Source organism: Asterias rubens, chromosome 11 (assembly GCF_902459465.1).
Source record: "Asterias rubens chromosome 11, eAstRub1.3, whole genome shotgun sequence".
NCBI classification, from domain to species: Eukaryota; Metazoa; Echinodermata; class Asteroidea; order Forcipulatida; family Asteriidae; genus Asterias; species Asterias rubens.
This window is the reverse complement of record NC_047072.1, coordinates 849,839-872,570: the sequence shown is the minus strand read 5'-3', so window position 1 is coordinate 872,570 and position 22,732 is coordinate 849,839. Positions and strand designations below refer to the sequence as shown.

The 22,732-nt window shown below is 39.9% G+C and overlaps 1 protein-coding gene across 1 annotated transcript; it reads right to left on the bottom strand.

Annotated features, from left to right (window-relative positions):
* Positions 1-900: 900 nt before the first annotated feature.
* Positions 901-5,342, bottom strand: LOC117296563 (POU domain, class 3, transcription factor 4-B-like). The gene has a single exon (XM_033779554.1). The coding sequence runs from the start codon at positions 5,226-5,228 to the stop codon at positions 3,909-3,911; it is 1,320 nt and encodes a 439-aa protein (XP_033635445.1). The 5' UTR covers positions 5,229-5,342; the 3' UTR covers positions 901-3,908.
* Positions 5,343-22,732: the final 17,390 nt, after the last annotated feature.

The window sequence follows — 22,732 nt, the reverse complement described above, 5'->3', positions numbered from 1 at the left end:
AAAACCCAACAAGAGGAAATCAGCTAAAAAAGAGGAAGTCTCACATGGCAGCTTGTGTCTCGTCAGCACTTAGTTCCAAGCGATAGGATTCCAGGGTATGAATAGCTCCGGACGCCCGTGAATACAAAGCATTTATATTAAATTAGATTTTAAATCAACTAATTCAATATGATATCTTGTTTTGAATAATCTCGTCATTCATAAAAGACAATTTCCTTAATAGGGTGTGTTGATACTTGCAAGAGATGGGTGTTGGTTTGCACTTATACAACCAAGAAAGAAAATCTTACATTCTTTCTTAACATTTTATTTTTTGAAGCTTTCATCAGAAAAAAAGGATATTGACTTTGAGCTGAAATTGTTCTCAAAGAAAGTGCATCAAATGGAAGGACACAAATTTAGAGAGATCATACTCTACGAAAAGTAAACACATTGACAAAAACAAGTTTGAAAACAGAATATTTTTGAGAAAATATTTCGAGATCTGCGTGAAACTTTAGGGGGGGATAAGACAGAGTGGCCAATTCATTTTAAAATTTAAGTAATTAAAAGGTTAATTCGAGAGCAAACACAAGCGAATTTTTCAGCTATTTCAAGACTGATCAGGTCCTCCGTAATCAATTTAAGCAAAACACAAATTTTGTTAAATGTGTGTTACAATTTTAAGATCGGAAGGCTTAGAAAACTAAAGCGACAAAGTCAACTTTTATGAGAAAGACGAAAGGATTGGCAGATTTTGTAAAAAGCAAAAATATAAATAGTCCCCTAATACTTGAATGAACATAAAGAACGCACAGTAGAAGTCAAACTGGAAATGTGTGTAAGGAAATAACCATTACGGTCCACAGTTTAAGATTAAAAGCCAATGGAACACAAAGCCGATTATTAAGAAAGACAAAATGGTTACAATAAAAAGTGTTTTTCTTTGGGAAACTCTTACTGTCTGTTCTCATGAGCTACAAGATTGGACGTTCAGTTAAACAATCAAATATTAAACATTAACATTCGAATAAAATATTAAATAATTTAAATGGTTACGCCTAGAAATCCAATTTCAAATCCTGGCAAAATTCAGACCCGAGACAAAACACAAAAGTCACTTTTCCGTTTGTAAATTTAATTTAACAAGGATAAGCTGCTTATGTAGGTACTAAACCTGATTGAAAATAGTTCAGCCGTGCCCAAATGAAAACTGTATTTGTAAAAATTGTACAAACACACTGTGTTATATGAACCATGTTTATTTCCCCGTCAAATGTATGCAATATATTTTCTTAAATCAACCATAAAGTTATGGATGATACATTGTAACTCATTAAAAATTTATGAGCACAAATCAATTTTTATTTTCTTCTAGATTTGTAACAACTGAGCGGAATTTCTAGGTCAATAGTAGTCATGTTTCACCATCTTTTAAATCTGAAATTAACTTTCGGAAATTCTATTCATATTTCATACAACTCCATGGACGTAAGTACGCAAGATGTGAGATGTGTTTCGTTTTGAAAAGAGATCCTTAAAACAAAGACTTAAAGAATAAAACAATACCATCGTGAATTTCAAGTAAAAAACAAAAACAACATTTAAAATTGGTAAAAGCACTACAAATTAAAGACCTGAATGATTGAAGATGTGAATTTATTACAAACACCAGAAAGTAACATTTTATAAATCGACCCCCCCCCCCCCGCCCCAACAGACACATTTTATAGATTTAGAAACGAATTTGGCCGTTGTATATGACGCCTGAGCTGGCTCACTAACTAGCCACCGTTGGAAGGAGGAGGGAATCCCAGCCCAGCTTTCCACACAGAGCAGCAAACGAAAATGAAGTTTCTCGCAGTGGATCTTTACTAATCAAATTACCATAGTACAACGCGGGTCGCTTGCTCTTTGTTCAAGTGAATACTGTTGCAACAGTGCCATGGCAGGACTTTCCCACAGAGAATCTAACCTTACACGGAAGCCTTTCTCTAACACAGTGAAATAATAATACACCTGACTTATATATCTTTTCCTCCTTCAAAAACAAAAAATCGGAGTTGCCATCCTGGGATGTCTGCAGCAGCGCACGGCGCAGCATGCTCTTGACCCAGCTAATCGTAGTTAGAAATCTCATGCTATACAACGCCTCTGGCATGTTCTCGGCTTTTGTACGGGCGTAGATATAGAAAAGAAGAGAAAAAACCTAGCACGGTAGACACACACAGCCTATGAATGCCTGTTATACACAAGGCTAAAGAGCTTGTTTGTGTTCCATGGTTGAAATTTTATTATCCTTTTTCCGATTTGATTTCAGTACAGCAAATTGAGTTAAGTGCTCACGTTAAAAAACTCTTTCCCCAATGCCAAAGAAATTTCTTGCAATTGGCGAGGGGAAACGTAGAGCAAAGCTCTCAGATTTTGTCTTCTTTTCTATTTGTGTGTGTGTAAATTTGGAGGTGGGTATAGTATTGTTTGATAAAAATTGACAAAATAAAGTTCGATCAATTAGCTCTTTGTGTTTCGTTTACTCGGGTGTTTAATATGATTGTTGTCAATTACCCACAATGTGACAATACGCGTGGCTTTGTGAACCAACACGTCTTCGGTTATAATCCCTAAATCTTGTTTTTAAATAACATTTTGGCTAATAATATAATATGGTGTTGTTGTTTTTATATCAGAGAGCACAGTATAATAAATAACATGACATAAAAGTGAACTTAAAACATAACTATAATTATTTTAAAAAGGTGGGACTATTCACATGTTCAGTTTGTAAATCTTGGTGGGAATGTAATATTGTACCAATATACCGTAATCATAATGATTGATAATCATGAATTGATATTATAAAAAAACTTTGAAAACTTGTCCAAATTAAAATAGTTGTTTAGTTTTTTTTTTTGATAAATAAAAAGAAGCACTATAACTGTGAAAATTAAACGTTCACTGAGTTCTCAGCTTATATACACAATTACAATTTTTTTTCTTCTCATAAGAACTTCCAATACGTAACCACATATACATACAAGTCCCTTACCATAAATTCAGCACTGACAAAATTGAAATTTACATAATAAATATACCCTGCTTATCGCCAGTGCAAAGTTTTTGTTCTAAAAGTCACAAAGAAGTTTCGTTCCGTCTTTCTTTTATACAATGAGTTGTGAGTCTTCACACAATTGCAGAAGTAAGCAGCACATTTGTGTGAAGATTCATTTATATGTGCAGTCATAAAAGTTATGAAAAGGTGGAATTTTGGTTAAAGATTTTGAAACGATGTTTCGTTTTTATAACACATAATATGCTGCATATAACCACAATAAATAGTGTAATACTTCAGAGCAAAAAGATGTAAACTCTTGAAAAGGTGTTTTTTTTATACAGGTAATTCATGAACATCTTGGATAAAATAAATCTGCAGAATGATTGTTTGATTATTTACAGTGATGTAAAACTGGCCACATTATGTGTACTGTATAGAACCACACAACAGCTTTTGTTTAAAAAAAAAAAAAAATCTGTTTCGTTACAAGAGGCACCAACCAAATAGTGAATTGTTTGCAGTTTAAAAAAGACAAGATAAGTTTCTTAAATAAAATTCAGCACTTGTGTCTCGAGTGGTTTCTAATAAAGTACAGCCCTGTGGCAGGAGTACTAAGTTTAAATTGGTGTGTGGCCTTTTGTGTGTGCTTTGTACTGGTTGTGGGTAATAAATAAATGGCCAAAATGCACTCGCCACGACGGGGTAGTAATGCCTGCACAGTGACTATACTACTCGACTGTTTAAAACAGGAATTTTTTAAAATAGGTTTTTGAAAAAGTCCTGAGGTAAAAATTGGGGGGCTATAATGCACAAAGTCCCTCACCTACAAGTTGCGGGGTGGGATGGTGGTGTAGTATACGAGCTTGGGGTCGCCTAGTCAATGTCCATGCTGTCCCATCCCCGAGGTGACATGGTTCGGCGGGGGTGACACGGACGAAGCCCCGATGTGAACAGGGGAACTCGCTGAACCCTGCATATGGGACGACAGCGTGGTGATGACGGGTTGGTGAAGGGACATACCATGGGACGACACTAAGCTATCAGACTCACCACCGGACTCACCACCCGAGATGCTACCCTGGTTGTTGGGCGGGGTCATTCTCTTCTCCTTCTGTCGTCTGTTGCAAAACCACACTCTCACCACCTCCTTCTCGAGTTGTAAGCTATCGGCAAGTCCAGAGATCTCCTGAGCGGCTGGTTTGGGTTGTTTCAAGAATGCGTTTTCAAGGGCTCCTTTGACAGTTACCTCAATGCTGGTCCTCTTCTTTCTTTTCCTGCCCTGTGCTGCTATTTTGTCTAAGCAAGTCGGCGACCCGGATGTTGAGTCGGCCTCCTCCAGCCATTTAGCGAGTAATGGTTTCAACTTACACATATTCTTGAAGCTTAGCTGGAGTGCCTCAAATCGGCATATGGTGGTCTGGCTGAAAACATTACCGTATAGAGTACCCAGTGCCAGTCCAACATCGGCTTGGGTGTAGCCAAGCTTGATCCGGCGTTGTTTGAACTGCTTAGCGAACTGCTCTAAGTCGTCCGATGTCGGCGCGTCGCAGTCCTCCACGGGCTCGTTGCTCGGTGGGCCATTGTGTGACATTTCGTGGCCGAGTGGCGACCCGTTCGAGTTATGTGTCCGTGGGATGCCCGACTGGCAGAGTTGTTGAGCACTGCTGACCATCCCATTCATACCCATCGCGGCACCGTACGAGGTATAGTGAGGCGAATGTCCCAAATGATGCCCCGGTGAATTGGACGTTGTCATCGGCATGCTCATACTCATTGGCATGGCCATGTGTGTGTTCGACGGGGAGTTCCATGATGAGGGTGGCTGTCCATGGCTCACTCTGTGGTGCAAGTTCTGAATTTCCTCCCGGGTCTGCCCGACTAGGTTGGGTTTAATGTCTTGGCCCATGAGCTGGGCCGGTACGGCCGCCTGCCACATCTGGCTGGCGTCGGCGTGCGGGGCCGACAACCCGACCCATTGGGCACCGGGATGCCCAAGCGGTAACCCGTTGTTACTCGGCTGCTGGATGTGTTGAAGGAAATCATTGCCTAGTTTCTGATACATGACGTTCACCTGGCCAGATTGCATGCTAGGAGAGGACGATGGCACTGTGATGCCGACTGGAGCTTCGGCTTCGCTGTAACTGTTTGCCTGGTGGAGATGGTATGGTGTGGTGGAGGAGGGTATTGCCATAGACATGTTGACGAACCCGTGTCTGATCTGACTTGCAAAACAACTGAGGAAAAAATCCCCGAACCGCGTGTGTGTACGACTACTTACTACTACACATGCACATGCCCTTGTACTGGCCTGGCAAAGTATTCAATGCACACTGATGCAGTGTCGTAGCGCAGCTCTGTTTCTGTGTGTACGGCTAGGGGGGCCCAGTGGGGCGTGACGGTTGATCTGATTGGCGGGGGACGGACGTGACTGACATGGCTGACTGCACGGACTCAACGCACAATCAGATGAATGGAGCTACTCATTGGCTAACACTAAGTGGCTCCCACGACCTCAACGTGGAATTATGTTAATGCATCCTCCTCCTAGAAAAAAAAACCCGCATTGGATAGCTTTGCGGTGACACACGACATGTGTGTGAACCAAGCGAATGGCCACAACCAAAACAAAACAAACACCATCTTCTCTCCCCTATTTCAATCTCTAGGTTGACAAACATATCCACCTAAATTCACACAAACAAAAGAAGAGTATTTAGTGGAAATATGTTTAAAATCTCAGCTTCAAAGACTAGTTACTTTTATAAGCAGAACGAAACAAAATATTTTAGTAGTCATTATTCCCGACGAGATAAACCCCATGTGGGGCACCCCAACCTGTTTAAATTGAGACACAGAGGGCGCTATACACATTTTACATACACCTTGCTCGCAATCTGCGTGTAGGCTACATAGTGGGGGAGGGGGAGGGTGCTGCCAAACACGGGATTTCATCTGTTGAACATGAACTCTAATTTGGATTTTACCGGAATATAGCTTATATTAAATTTTTCGATTGAGAGACATTGAGTGATGTTAGGAATGCCAGTGACGTGAATTGACGGTTGTCGTAGGTTAGACCCGCATTGTCATGCGAGGGATCAAATTTAAGGACTTATTCTATCTACGGCAGACAACAACCCGAGCAGCACGTGTTTATTTTTAGATGGGGATCATATCATAATTAAAGTTATTTACAAATGTCATTATTAAAGAATGTGCAGACTAGACATTTAATCACTAATGGTTTTGCCGATTGCTTGTATTCAAACAAGAACGCTTTGAACGCCATTTGACGATAGTTTGAGTTTTTTTAGGGTTATTTTCGCAATTAATTATATAATATCGTAGTAAGTTTATGACATTATTATTTTGTCCGGTAGCTGTCATGGCGGCGTCCACGAGTCGAGTACAACTAGCGGCAAACGCGTGGATCGTATGAGTTTTTTTTTATGCAAGCAGAGTGTGACCTGCCTAAAGTTGTACCCATGAATACATGTAAAGATGGGGCAAGAGATTATGTGACTACACAGAAAAGAATCGTAATATAAACAATTTGAGAGAACTACAGTACTCGCCAGGGTACTCGCGGCGGTATCTGACAGGTCACCCGGAAAACTGAACACGCCGGAAAGCTAAAACCGTTCGAACAACATGTTGATATGTCCGACTACGTCACCCGGAAAACTGAACACGGCGGATAACTGAAACTGCCACACCGGCAAACAGAATTACTACCACTGCCTTCAATGGAGTTCCTAATTTTGCACACCTTTGCACAACCTGGTTTAAAATAGTCCATCCATGGTCCATGGGAGAAATGTCATGTAGTGACAAAAGCGAAAAGCCTGTCTATCGTTCCAAACACGCCAGCACAAAAACATCCGTTCCAGAAGGCGGATAGTGGTTCATTCAATGCAAAATCAACGGATATTGTGTATACGTATCTGGACAGAGAGAAGGAAATAAACTCGTTTATACAACAATAGGTGAACGTCCTTCCCAGGGTTCGGTTTATGTGCCACGCTCTACTGGGCATAAATGAGGGCAGGGCAGGTGGGGGGGGGGCAGGAAGATCTAGACGTTTCAGAGGGATGTAGACTGTGCTTTCAATGGGTTAAAGATTTTGTAGTTAACTGTGTTTGCGCATCGCCACTCATAGCAAGTTGGTTTGTTGGGAGCGGATCTCCAGCTGGTTGCAATGTGGCGCTTGTCCCGCAAAAAAAGTCCCAATACCTCAATATCACTGGTAGACTGAGGGAACCTTTGCCCCTCCCCTACCCTCGGAAAATAGCCCTCAACCCCGCCCTGCCAACCCACAACCCATAACTCACTTAAATAGCAAATGAAAGCATGACCCTTCCCCTTTGCACCCAACAAGAGGAGCGCCGGGGTTGTGGTTGGTTGGGGGGGGGGGGGAGTCACTGTAAAACACAAAACTTTCAATTATATACAATATAGTTATCTAGGTTTGAGTTGACCTCAGTTGTTATCCCACTGATTTTAGATTAAACACTACACGATCGCATTTTTATTTACAAATGCAACTTGCCAGTGTTTCATACTTTGTTCGCTGCCCCTTTTCAACAAGTTAATCGGTTAATATTGGTTAACATTATGTAAACCAACACATTGCGGAATTTTCGTTCATTAATCATTATGTAATACTAATATGTAATACGGTGTCCCGGAAAGGACAACAATAATACAATGAGCTATGCGTGTAACAAGAAGGACTCGAGCTTTGCGTGCACTTGCGCATCAGGACCAATGTGACACCTGACTTGAATCCTTAATTATATGATTTCATTTTGTCAGAAGGTTGAAGCTAATTTCACTCATGTGCATGAATGCTTACAAACAGTTAGATTGAAGCATTAGACAGTAATCATTAATAACAAGAGATCCATTTTACTCATTATCGTCACCAATGTGAAATTTATATTGGAGTCAAATTTTACGGTTCTATTCAATTTTATATTTCGGCGTTGAGTGTCATATTCACCGACTTGGCAAGTTTTATCAGTAAAAGAAAAGCAAAATATAGTTAAAGGGAAGGTTCACGTTTGGTTATTACTCGAAACAAATATTAACTGAAAACATAGCTTGGTATCGAGCATTGGAGAGCTGTTGATAGTACAAAACATTGTGAGAAACGGCTCCCTCTGAAGTAGCATAGATTTTGAAATAGAGGTAATTTCTCTCACTAAAATAATAAAAGACTTCGTATCTGAAAGCACACAAATTCGTCTATCAAGGGTGTTTTTTCTTTCATCTTTTTCTCGCAACTTCGATGACCAATTGAGCTCAAATTTTCACAGGTTTGTTATTTTATGCTTATGTTGGGATACACCGAGTGAGAAGACTGGTCTTTGACAATTACCAATAGTGTCCATTGCTTTCAATGGCCTGACGTTTGGACCCTAGCAGAGTCTTTCTCGAAGGCTAAATGACAACACAACACACCTGAACATGTAGTATAACATAACCAGTACAAATTGGTCAGTGAAGTAAATTGCAAGAAGATAATGACAAGACAAACACCCTGCATCTAAGATGCATGAGAAAGGCTTAAGTTCTGAAAGTATTTAAAATATGTTGTTGAGAAGTAACTTCCTTCTCCAAACCTATACGTTACTTCAGAGGGAGCCGTTTCTCACAATGTTGTATACTATCACATACCAAGTAAGTCTTTATTTATTTATTTTGTTATTATAAATCTTTAGACATACACAATACTTACAAGTTGTACAGGGGCTGTCAAGGTTAAAACAAAAGTATAAAAACTGTCATCAAAAGGTGTGTAAAACCAGACCCCTGCCAACGATAACAATATAAATATACAATATAACAAGGAGGTTGCACTGAAACATTTAAAAATCACTCAAAAGAAAACATTAAAACACCAGCAAAACACCGTAGCAATAGGATGAAGGGACAGCAATTTGAAAAATAAAAACCATCAAAAACCAAAATAAAACTGGTACTGGGAGCAACTTTTAAATCCAAGAAACCAAAAGCATGAATTTAAGGCTAACAATTACTTGTGAGTAATTACCAATAGTGTCCAGTGCCTTTAAGATGACGCCTTTAAGACGACCAACTGTTCCTTCCGATGACCTCATCGAGACCAGGCCAAGACAGTCACGTTTTTGTCTTTAAGACAATCCATCATGGGTCAGTATCTCAGAAGACAACCGCCTACCACTTCCCCCCAAGACAGAGGAAATAAATCGAGCTAACGACCCGAGCTGACATTTTTAATTTTGTAGCTCTTGAAGGGCGCCACTCTGGACTTGTCAACAGAAATAAAGTAGGTGTTTAATAATTCAAATGATTGAATAAATTAAGTGGAAGATTTTACAAATAATATGGAACTATGAGGGTAAATGCTGCGAGATCCAATAATTGTTATTGGGTCGTGGCCCAGCGGTCAAGCTCTGGTATTTTTGATCCAGCAGAGTGTGGGTTCTGGTCCCGGTCGTGACATTTTTGTCCTTAATTTTATAGACACTGTACACCTTTGGTAATTGTCAGGGACCAGTCTTCTCACTTGGTGTATCTCAACATTTTATGCAAAAATAACAAACCTGTGAAATTTTGAACTCAATTGGCTTTTGAAGTCGCGAGATAATAATGAAAGAAGAAAAAAACCTTGTTACACGAAGTTACGGCTTTCAGATGCTTGATTTTGAGACCTCAAAATAAAATTCTGAGGTCTCGAAATCTAATTTAAGTATTTTAGTGGAAAATTGCTTCTTTCTCGAAAACTACGCGACTTCAGAGGGAGCCATTTATTACAATGTTTTATACTATCAACAGCTCTCCATTGATCGTTAACATGTAAGCTGTTATGCTAACAGTGATAACAAATAGTGTCAAGTGCATTACCTTCTAAGTCACGACTGTGTGGGTGAACTTCCACACAAGTTTGTTTTATCTCCCACATGGTCCCACCCCACGTGCTAGAAAGACCTACACTGCCACTGGTTGAGTAACATTATGTTTGGACTAGGGTCGGAGAGTTTGTACTTCCTTTATTTCACCTGGGAAGAGTTTCTATTCACAATAATACCACGTGCATGAAAATGATGCTTTGTTGATGTGGTCGGTACTATACGACATAATACATAATACATGGGAAAATTTAACTCTCAAATAATAAAAAGTAAAAAATGCATTGCTCGCAAAACTTTTAAAAGCACCACAAATATCATCAAGTAAAAAGTTACAAAAGCCATTATAAAATATCGCACAAGAAACAAAGGACAAGGATTAAAACACTAGAATCCATACACACCCAGTCTAGCATGTGGACAACAAGATAAATGTTGTTTAATAAGTATTATTACCATGGGACAAATGAATATAATTTAGTTTTATTCTCTGCTTCGCTCTGCCCTTGGTATATCAGATATTGGAGCATAAGTGGGTGGCTAATTACCCTAATTATATGTGTGTGTGACCTCCTTACACACACAGTGCGTTGGTGCCTCAGGGATGCACATCGTTTGATTCTGAAGTGTTTTTTTGGTTTTGTTTTTTGTTTTTTTTAAACAACAAACCTAACAACATTTCGTCAAATAAGTTTATTTTAAATGTGAGTTATGATTTGAGTTGAATTAATTTCAGGTTGAATTTGCTAGTATGCATTTGTCATTGATATGACAATGTTTATTACAAAGTCAAGCAGTGAATTTTCCTCCCAGTAAAAAGTTCACGACATGAAACAGCCGTTGGATCAACCTAAAACGGCCGCAGTGAAGCACGCTATGGAGTGGCCCTCTCGCCACGAGCCAGTGCAGTTAATTTTCCCTCCACGTGCTGCGTAATTCCAGAACCCCGTCATCCAATTTGAGTCGTTTAATTGAAACTGGTTTCCCGCTCTGTTAAGATCCCCCACCTGCAAGAAATACCCAGAGCTACTGGTCTTACCCTGTGTAATCCCAGCATTGATTTGTTCACCATTTTCCTTACGCGTTGGGCAATTATATTGAGTTTATAAATCCCCCTTTCATTTTTTTTTTTTTTTTTTTTTTTTTAGTAGAGCAGTTTATTGGTTTTAGATTGTGGAAGATGTTATGTTGAGATTTCTATCTAAAGCGAAATTTGATTAAAATGTGTACGTAATGCGATCGTAAACCACCCTTCAAAGAAACTTTAAGTCTGTTTTGAAAAGAACATAGAGAGCCGATGACCACTTGGCTTATATACTTAGTGTCCCAGTTGATGCCATCAAACATCATCGATGATGCTTGGCACCACAAATCGTAAATAATTAGCTTTTAAAGGCACTGGACAGTATTGGTAATTAATTAAAACATGTGTTACATTACAAAATTTACTTGGTGACGAGCAATGGAGAGCTGTTGATAGTATAAAACATTGTGAGAAACGGCTCCCTCTGATGAAGTGACGTAGTTTTTGAGAAACAGGCAATTACTCACTCAGATATAACAAGACGTATTAACTTTCTGAACATATGCAGAAAATAACAAACCTGTGAAAATTTGAGCTCAATTGGTCGTCGAAGTTGCGAGATAACTACGAAAGAAAAAACACCCTTGTCACACGAAGTTGTGTGCTTTCAGATGCTTGATTTTGAGACCTCAAAATCTAATTTTGGGGTCTCGAAATCAAATTCGTGGAAAATTACTTCTTTCTCGAAAACTATACGTCACTTCAGAGGGAGCCGTTTATCACAATGTTTTATACTATCAACAGCTCTCCATTGCTTGTTACCAAGTAAGGTTTTATGCTAATACATTATTTTGAGTAATAGTGTACACTGCCTTTAACACAATGTGTTAGAACAGGGTAAATTCAACACCCAGTTTTTGCAGTGCACTAAACAGACCCATAAATAACCCTCACCAAAATCATCCCCCTGTTCCCTATCTCATCCCAACCCCATCCTTTGACTTTAATTCTCCCGTTTAGATTACAATCATTATTTGGATAATTACTATGCCCGAATCTATAAAGGACGTGGTCTCAAATTTTCTCGCAGACACTATCGGAAGTTCGCGCTCTTGAGTGCACCCCGCAGGCCCCAGCACGTCACCGACCGAGTATTGTTTTAAGAAAGGACACTATTTATCTTGGGCCAAATGGAACGCTATATCCTCATTGCGGCGGTGTGTGGGGATTTTTTGTTGTCTTCTTTTATTTAAAATGGCCGCCAGTGCAAATGCAGTTCAAAGTGTGTGAGTATAACTGCAAAAGGAAGATTCAATGCATTACAATTTACATATCAGTGATTGTTGAATTGTGAGAAAGACCATTAAATGCAGTGTTCACTATTGGTAAATACTCAAAATAAGCATAAAACCTTTCTTGGTGACGAGTAATGGGGAGAGGTTGATGGTATACAACATTGTGAGAAACGGCTCCCTCTGAAGTAACGTAGTTTTCGAGAAGTAATTTTTCACGAATTTGATTTCGAGACGTCAGATTTAGAACTTGAGGTCTCGAAATCAACCATCTTTTAAAATGCACACAACTCCGTGTGACAAGGGTTATTTTTCTTTCACTATTATCTCGCAACTTCTATGACCGATTGAGCTCAAATGTTCACAGGTTTGTTATTTTATGCATAAGTTGAGATACACCAACTGTGAAGGCTAGTCTTTGACAATTACCAATAGTGTCCACTGCCTTTACTATTGTTTAACGGTTAACATAAAGTAATCTTTGAGTTTTAGTTGTCTTCTTTTAAGATGGCCACCAGCGCCATTGGTGTCCAATGTGTTAAATGAAGGATTGTAAATACGATAGGAAGATTCAATGCATTACATATTTACATATTTCAGTGATGGTTGAATTGTAAGAAAGACCATTCATTGTCCTACGATTAACATAAAGTAATCTTTGAATTTTGGTTGTCAAGGTTTATACAAAAGTTAAACATCGTCATCGAAAGAAGTGTCTACCAGGAAACGTCTGTTTTAAAATTTGCCACCCTTGCAGTCAAAGTAAACAAACACTGTCAACGACCAATGCAATAATATGGGACCAATTTCACAAAGCTGCACAAGCACACCAAAGCAGCTAAGCGCAGAAGGTTTTGCTTACCAGAAGAAGGAAACCAGCCACATTCCTGCCAATATTCCCATAAAAAAATGATGAAATGCGAAGATTAGTTAATCGTCTTCATAAACTTCCATTTGTAGTATTATATTGTTGTTTGTCCAATTGTATAATCCTTTGTTTGTGGAGATTTTGTCAAAATCTGTTCCCTTGTGACCTCCCCTTTTATTATAATCAAGGACACGCCCCCTGTGTTGTTTTAGTCTAACTCCATGGTCGAGTAGGCATAGCTAGTCTCACACGTGCGCAGTCAACGCGCTAAGCGGGGACGTTATACATTTTATCGCCGTACTAATTAATAGCAGACGGCTGTTTTATCCCCAGTTTAAATAAGCCCTGACGGTGTACGTATTTACCTTCATGATTTACTAATTAATACATGTAGGGTGGCGGTACATGAAAAAGTTAAGGAGGTCCGAAACGAGGACAACCCCATCGAGCTACATGGAGCGTGTCCATTCGCCCCAGTCATTTCTTTCCCGGTTTCCCTCTTTTAAAGGCACTGGACAGTATTGGTAATTACTCAAAATAATTGTCAGCAGTAAAACGAGCAATGGGGAGCTGTTGATAGTAGAACACATTGTGAGAAACGGCTCCCTCTGAAGTAACATGGTTTTTGAGAAAGAGGTAATTTCTCACTAAAAGAATACAAGGACTTCATCATTAGGCATCTGAAGGCACACAAGTTTGTGGAAAGAAATGTTTCCCCATTATTCTCTTGCAACTTCGATGATCAATTTGAGCCCAATTTGAGCCCAAATATGTAAATGGCAGTCTTGTTATTTTATGCATAAAATGTATGGATACACAAATGAGAATGAAGCATTCGATTTCACGAAACGCAAGGATTAATCCTAACTCGAGTTAGGACGAGTAACTCGTCCTAACTTAGGACGGGTTCAATGCGTCCTAACGTCTATGGATACGGAACTTAACTCGTCCCAAGTCCTAAGATTAATCCGAAGTTAGGAAGAGCTTGGTGACATCGACGGCTGGTCTTTGACAATATTGCCATTAGTGCCCAGTGCCTTTAAGGCGCATCACGAAGAAACAAGAGAGCATGTTAGCGGGTTCGTTCTTAGTCTCGAACACGTAGAGATCACGGACTCTATACCGCAATTAACAACACCATGGTCTCAAACTACAGAGAGCAAGCCTCCAGCGCCAGGCCCCTCAGGGTGGGTTTTCAACGTTAAGTCTTCCCCGTCCCAAACGCAGCACGTAAAACGGTTCCTCTTTCTGTTGCTCGTACCGGGGGGCCCTGGACGGTCAACACGGCGTTCTTGTGGCGAGGCGACCGCTGCTGGAAAACACTTCAAGAGGATGAATTCTGGTGTTTTTATTTATTATATTGCTTTGGGTTGAGAGGGACTTGTGTTGATGACTTCGCCTTTGTCTATTTTTCTCGGGTATTGTCTGTGAGTTTTTTTTTTCTTGCCTGGTGTTTCTCTGTAATCTTTAGTGGTGTTGAAAACATTACTGGTACCCCGGGGGCGTTGGTTCTCATCGCGTCCGCACTTTAAATCACTGCGATAAGAGCAATGGCATACAACAACAACTGAATCAACAACCAGTCTAGAAGAACAATAACTAGGGACATGTTCGCAATACAGCACGAAAATCAAAAGTAGGGCAAAACTAGATTTTCAAATACCAGATCTTCTGCAAATGAAATATCATCCTTCATTAAGCGTTGTAATGATAATACCGTGTGTGTATCTACTTGCCAGGTATAGAGTTGTTCTTTGAGAACTGTCTTTCTTTAATCTACCACCGCGGAGTAGAATAAAGCAAGACAGTTCTCTGAGAACAACTCTACCTGGCAAGTAGCTACACACATGGTGTTACCGCAAACCAAATATATTGATAACTCACCATGAAATGCCTCAAATAATATATAAACTGAGAATAATTCTTACACGCAAATTGCAATTCTCATTCCTTCATCATTCAATCCATACCTTTCATGGGTATCAAGGCTGTTGCTGCATGGGCTGAGAAGGTTTGAAGCTTAAAGACACTATTGGGTAATTGTCAAAGACTAGTCTTCACAGTTGGTGTATATCAACATATGCATAAAATAACAAACCTGTGAAAATTTTAGCTCAATCGGTCGTCGAGTTGCGAGATAATAAAAAAAGAAAAAACACCCTTGTCTCACGAAGTTGTGTGCTTTCTGATGCTTGATTTCGAGACCTCAAATTCTAAACTTGACGTCTCGAAATCAAAATCGTGGAAAATTACTTCTTTCTAGAAAACTATGGCACTTCAGAGGGAGCCGTTTCTCACAACGTTTTATACTATTAACCCCTCCCCATTACTCGTAATCAAGAAAGGTTTTATGACGATAATTATTTTGAGTAATTACCAATAGTGTCCACTGCCTTTAAAACAAGTTAACTACTATAGGGCCTATGCACCAGAGGTGTGATGTTGACTTTATACAAAAGAGAACAAGAGAACAGGTGCAAATTGAAATTAGCCCAGCCGCACATGTAAACAGGCTAATGGCAAACAAGTTAAAAGCTTGAAGTCAAACTTACCAACACCCAACATCTTTTCTAGGTAATAAGGGTGTATCTGGGATTTAATGTATGGCCAATGTTGTTACTGCCTCTGTTTTTTTTTTATTATAGATATAACCCTTTCTTTGCAATATCCTTTTATTATTTGATGGTATTATTTGATGCTTGTTTCACATCCCGTTCCATCAGCCATGAGCAGTAGCACTTTCAACAATTAACAGACGAGTTATAACTGCGCCCCTCCCACCAATGCCGCCTCCCCTACCCTACACCACCACCACCCTACCAACCAACCAACCAACCAACCAACCATTTTTAAGGCTTCCTTTAGGCAGTTAGGCTGTTTACTGAACCACTCCAAGATTTCCAAACATAACTCTTTTGACTTGCTTCATTCTTACCACTTTTCGTCAATCACAACACAGGATTAAAAAGCACCCACCGTGAAAGGAGGTTACGGGGTGGGTCGAGTACGGGTGAAGGACTGGGGGAACGGACTGGTATTTTAATCCGGTAACATGTTTGGACAAGGGGCACTGCACCTTTAAAATCTTTTAAAAAAATACTTGCTGGGGTGCTGCCGTTTTTTTTGTTTTTTTTTTTAGTAAAATAATTTCACGAAAATAATTATCGTCTTAGTAAGATGACACTTACTTTAGCATGTACAACAGATTTACGCAACTCTCATGTAAACATTGCCCTGCATGGTGTTCACCTTTGTTCTAAAATACAATTTGAGCTGAAACTTCTAATGGTAAATTATATTACATACATCTTCATTCACAGTTAGTTGGGGTTCATGTCAAAAGGTATTCCTTCAAGTTTGTAATACTCGAGATTGCATTGCAGAAATATTGTATCCCCCATTTACTGAACTATTCAGCCGTGGTAGCGCCAAAATGAGAGACAGAACGTGTAAAGTGCTATTTGGTCCATAGTGAAGCCTGTATTGTATAATATTGGCATGCATTTGCGTGGCTGCCTCACTACTGCAATATTGTACAAATACTATCCCTTGTAGGCCTACGTCTTAATGTTTCTGTATATAAAAACAATCTGTTATTGACATGAACTCAATGCGTTTGGCTACTGACATTGGGGTGTCATTAAAGTACATTTACGTGTACAAATTATAACAGTTTCAGCCGGCTCGAACACATGCACCCACGGCGAACTATCTACCGCACTCAAGCAAGCATCATCGGACAATTCCTGGCTGGCATTTACCGCCAGAAAATGGCCATCACCCAAATCAAATAACCCTTCTCAGTACGTCGCAAGTACAATCGAAAACCCGCAATCGCGATTTGATTACGATGGCCCGTAAAAAAAAACCGTATAGTACGAGGAGAGAGCTTGTGGAAACTCCGGCGGGGAGCGGGGAGTAAATACACGGGGGAAGGTTAGCTCAAGCATAGAGGTTGTAATTTACCAACAGGCCCCCGCGAGCTAGCCCCCCGGCCCTCCCGTGTGTGTGTGGAGGGAAGAAGAAGGTACATGGGAAAGGGTTGTCGTAGAGTCTGATCACTCAAGCGTGAACTTCAAGGTCACCCGCGGATCTGAACTATTACTGAACTAGTCATAGGGCCTAGTATTGTGCCCTGGGGGCACGGTGTATGATTATAAGCAGTAGAGAGAGAGAAACATCAAGGGACCCCCTGTTTTTTGTTTTCCCTTTTTTTTCAAGACATTGTATCGAAACGTTCATCAAGCATGAGATTAGCAGCCCAGAGAAACAAGCCGTCATGGTAACCGATAATTAAGTCAGGGGGAAAGAGTGCAACGTCTAGCGAGGAAGGAAAGGAAAAAAAGTTTATACAGGAAGTGCCGTCAAAACAGCAGGCAGATATGAGATGACTCTTTTGGGTTTTGGGGTCAAGGGATTCAATGGTGCTGTGAAATAGATACATACTTCCATTGGATTCCGCACAAGGCCACCAAAGATCGACTAAACCCAATCAGTTCAAATCAAGTTTTAAGATTAATTTCATACAGTGTGTACAAATAGTAACATCTGCATAAGATTGTAGTTAACACAATTGAGGAGGGGTATATTTAAATGAACTTAATTGATTTAATTAAAACAAAAATTAAATCAAACGTTTTTCTTAAATTAAAATCTGGAGCTTTTGGCTTTAACCAAAAAACAGTGGCCCATCTACCTTTACTGTAAAGGGGTAGCAAATCATGAGTTCTATGTTTGCAAAATAACTCTATTTTTCAGTAAAAGCACACAAATAATTATATCAAACATTGTTTCATAGGAGCAAAATAAATCTCCCCTTTTCAGTTCAGTAAAAACACCATACATAATATAATAATATCGAAGTCGCACGTATCTACCAAACGAGGTACTCAAGGCGCTGAGTATATACAAATCCCAGAAAGATAGGTAATTGCAGTGATGAATTCTGAGACCCAATTATTCAGCACCTTCTAAGGGTTTACAAGGTGCTACGGCGCATACAGCAGCCACAGCCAGGAACACCGGGGCGAACACTTCTCTTTTCGATAGTGCACTGGGTTCTTTTAGATGTGTTACACAACACATGGGACCAACGGCTTTACGTCCCATCCAAAGGACGAAGCAATGGTTAAGTGTCTTGCTTAAGGACACAAGTGTCACGGCTGGGGACAAAAATCTTTTACAATTTCATCAAACTCGGCGTTCACATCAATTGAATCAAATTCAAACATGAAATTTTGTCTTGAACGATCATATTGCTGTTGGCTTATTTAGAATACGATTGTTTTTATAACACGGAAGAGTCTTCGTAACTCCTGCATTTCATGCTTTGTGCATTCACACGACAGCAATTTAGCAAGGGTCCCTTGCTTTAACATTAGCATGGTTGTGAAAATTCACAAATCGCACTTCGTGTAAAAAGGGCAACAATGTTTGAACTATTTACCATCCCAAAACCGTCTCAAGCTTGCTTTCCTTCTTGGGCAGTACAACAACATGTGTTTTCACGTTCACATGAGATGCATTGAGTAAATTAGCAAGCATGGTAAAAATAAGCAAAGGACCCTTGCTAAATTACTGTCGTCTAAAAAGGGCTGTTTGGTTGATGGTGTGTATTTGGACAAAACTACAGCAAGAACATGCCAAAAAAATACGTAGCCTACACAACAAAAGGAGAAGAAAATTAAATAAGATAAACCAAAATAGAACACAAGATAGAAAAACTGCACTATCCAAGGACAACGTTTTAAAAAAACAACAACAATAACTTAGACTTGCTTACATTATGGGCCTTACAAAAAAAAAAAAAAAAAAAACGGGGGGGGGAAGAAGACAAAATGGAAGTTCCAAAAACAGAAAAACCTAGGTTACAACAAAATCAACACCACCCTCAGAGCAAAATGCGAAAATCGTTACTCACAAAGCAGAACTAACGGACAATGTCACGATACAGTGTATGCTGAAAACTAAGAATCACTTTGTTATCATTATCGTGAAGTGCAAACGTAACCAAACCCCGCACTGTTTACACTGAAAGTTATACAACAGCTTACATCAAAAACAAAAAACCCCGACGAAGTTTACAAAGTTACAGAGTTACACCTTAAAGTCCGTGTAAGCGTATCCCCCCAGCGGACGCAGCGGGCCCTACTCCCCGGGCCGTTGACCCTAATTCCCCCGGCGCGGTGAAGACACCCTGCCCGCTCACTCGGCTATACCCCCTATGCATTACGAAATGACTCTACAGTGGCACTACTCAAAGCATGCTCTCAGAAGAAGAAAAAAAATGTCCGTAAAGAAGTTGATACTCATGATGACAGTCACAGTGATGGGGGAAAAATCGCTGCTCTCCCCCGTAAGAATCGCTGCAAGAACCACCCTCCCCTTAGTCAATCTTTAGCCAGATAAAGTAGGGGTCTTTGAGTGTGCTGATAAGAGAACAAGATTCTTGAGTGGCAAAACATTAGCGCAAGACCACTACGTATAAATAAGACTACCCCAGATCAATACCAGTTTGTCAACCGAAGTGTCCGCTCAAATGTTTCCACTGGTAACGCTATCTAGCCTGGCATTTTCGCCCTGCATCTTTCAACATGTCGTCGGGGAGACTTCATCCACACACACAGACACACCAGTCAATACCGTTAGCTGACTCGTACCCCGGGCCCGGGCAAGTACCTCCTTGACCCCTCTGGGGACTATGGCCGCCTCATTTGAATAATGGTTTGCCCTCAGGGGGTTCAGAGCTGGTGGTGGTTTTCTTTTAGTCTGATGCAATGTGAGCTGGGGAATCGCCTCGGGCAGGTTTTCCATTTAGGGGGAAAGTATCACAGTGTCTTGTCTTGTCTGTAGGTTTTTTTTCTATTTTTTTTTAATGTTTTTTATTCTGAATTCTGATAATAATATATAAAAAAATATCAATAATTTTGACAACTCAACTCACGTTTGAAATTTTTAGTAATATTACTACTACAATGTGTCATTTATTGAACGTCACAACACAATAGTTATTCATGTATTCAAACCCTGGGTTATGAATAGTCATGACGTACTACGGTAGCCACAAAATGCAATTTGCATAACCATTTATAGAAAAGTAGGCTGAGTATAAGGTCTTAAAGGCACTGGACACTATTGGTAATTACTCACAATAAATGTTAGCATATAAACTTATTTGAGAAAGGAGTAATTTCTCACCCAATACATGCATTCTGAAAGCTCACACAGTTTTGCTTAAACAATTTTTTTTGTATTATTCTCTTGCAAATTCGATGACCAATTGAGCCCAAATGTTCACAGGTTTGTTATTGCATGGAGAAATAAGAACACATTCCTCCATTGTTACTGTACACCAAGTGAGAATACTGGTCGTTGAAAATTACCAAAGGTGTCCAGTGCCTTTAATTGGACGATATGGAAACGAATCTAACATTCTTGTTTTCCTTTCCGAAGTAAAAGCATATATTTTAACGGAACGGCTGGAACGCTCCAATGGGAACACATACCAATGGGTCTCCGGTGGAACGCTCTGCCCATTCACATCTAGACTTCCCCCAGTCGACCGATAGAGTATTGTCCATTGTGCACAGCAAAATGTTGAGAATTCCATGGGGACATGTTTCCACTCTATTTAAAGGTACTAGACTTTGGTAATAGCCACCGATCGGTATTCTCACATGTTGTGTTTAGCTAAGAGATATTACTTGCATACAGAATTTCAGTTTGTAGTTTTACACACTAAATGACAAATAAAAAGATACACAGAAAAGGACATAGGCCTACTGCACAGCAGTAAAGTATTTGTACATTCTACATCTTTAGTCCCATAACGCATTTGGGAAACATCTAGGCATCGCCCCCCCCCCTCCCCCACTTAATAAAACACAGATCACGACTCTAAATCAACACCCATCTGAGTTTAAAGTCCCATGGTCTGTACGTGGTGGATGCTCATTAGTATAGTGTTTGATCGGAAAACCTTGCTGGGTGAATGCACTATCGGAGGCTGTTTTGCGCGGTATAGTGAAGTACGTGAATTGGAATGGGGCCGCGGGCTGTAAGAAACTTCAGTTACGCGTCAATATATCCTAGGAAGAGAGGTAGTTAGGGAGGGGCGTGGGTAGTAGGGGGTTGGCATCATAGGGTTGTCGAGAGGAAAACTTGTGTTGGGAGGTTAGCTCACTAATCTGTTGATTCCTTAGGTCAAAGGTCGTCAGAATAATCACTTTTTTAAATGTCTTTGTTTAGAACTTTGTTTTACCTAGGAATAATAGTAGTCAGGGAGGGGCGTGGTGAGTTGGAAAGATGGGGTTAACATCCCAAGCTCGCTGAGAGGGAAAACTTGTGTTTTGGGGTTAGTTCACTTAACTTTTGATACCTCAAGTCCAAGGTCGTCAGACATTGTCACCCTTTTCCAAGTTCCTTTCTTAATATTTACACAATGGGATAATATGAGTAGTAGCAAGTGAACCTCAGAACTCAAAAAGGAAACGTTGACACTGATGTTGACGCTTACTGGGGGATTGTTTCCCGGGTAAAATTGTCTTTTCTGTTATGTGTGTCTGTGCTCTGAAAGGAACTTTCCTGCTTTGTTTAACTACTACCTGGGTGGACGGTATGAAACCTTTGTTTTCGGTGTGCCAACATAAACACAAAATAAAGATTAATTGAAGATTGGCTATTGCTCAAAATAATTATTAGCATAAAAATACGAGTAATGGGAAGAGGTTGATAATATAAAACATTGTGAGAAACGGCCCCCTCTGACGTGACGTAGTTTTCGAGAAAGAAGCAATTTTCAACGAATTTGACTTAGACACCTCAGATTAAGATTTTGAGGTCACGAAATAAAGCAGAAAACACACGACTTCGTGTGTTTCTTTCACAGTTATCTCGCAACTTCGACGACCAATTTGAGCTAAAACAATTATGAATATAAATATTTTATGAATATGTTGAGATACACTGATGAATAGTGTACAGTGTCTTTAAAGATGTCTGCTCCTGAATGCGGGGGTCGTTTGTTTGAATCCCACCCGAGTAGTATACATGCAGGTTTTTACTCAGTGGGACTCAAGCAAGCACTGAGTGCTTACCATACATTGGTTCACGATATACAGGAAAACATCACACTCCAACCCCAATGCAATAATATCTATTAAAACCTACACCGTTATTTATTGATTCCTACCCCCTTGAAAACGTGACCATATTACCTGATTCAATTTCTACTTGTCGGTTTTTTAAGTGTTCTTTATTGAGAACCTATAAATAGATCAATCTCAACCCAAAACAGTTATGTGTTTACCTTTAAAGCTTTTAAACACTAATCTTAAGATGCTCTATCCCTACATAGACCAACAGAGACGTGATTTTTTACCAGTCCCGGGCCGGTTCATGACGCTGAAAAGAGAGAGAGTGTGTGAGAGATAAAAAAGAACCCCCATCCAAATCTCCCTCAATGTAAACCAACTCCGGAAGTGCAAACCCCGTTCCCGCCGCAGAAAAATAATAGCGACTAAGGTCAATTTACGGTGTGAGATAGTACCGTGTCTCCAGTCCATTACACCCGGTGAAATGGTGGGGAGCACGGGGTAGAGCGGAACTGCTCTACTCTACGTGGTC

What these genes read in the sequence shown, in the direction of transcription:
- LOC117296563 (XM_033779554.1), bottom strand. Translation starts at nt 5,228, where the DNA reads ATGTCTATGGCAATACCCTCCTCCACCACACCATACCATCTCCACCAG.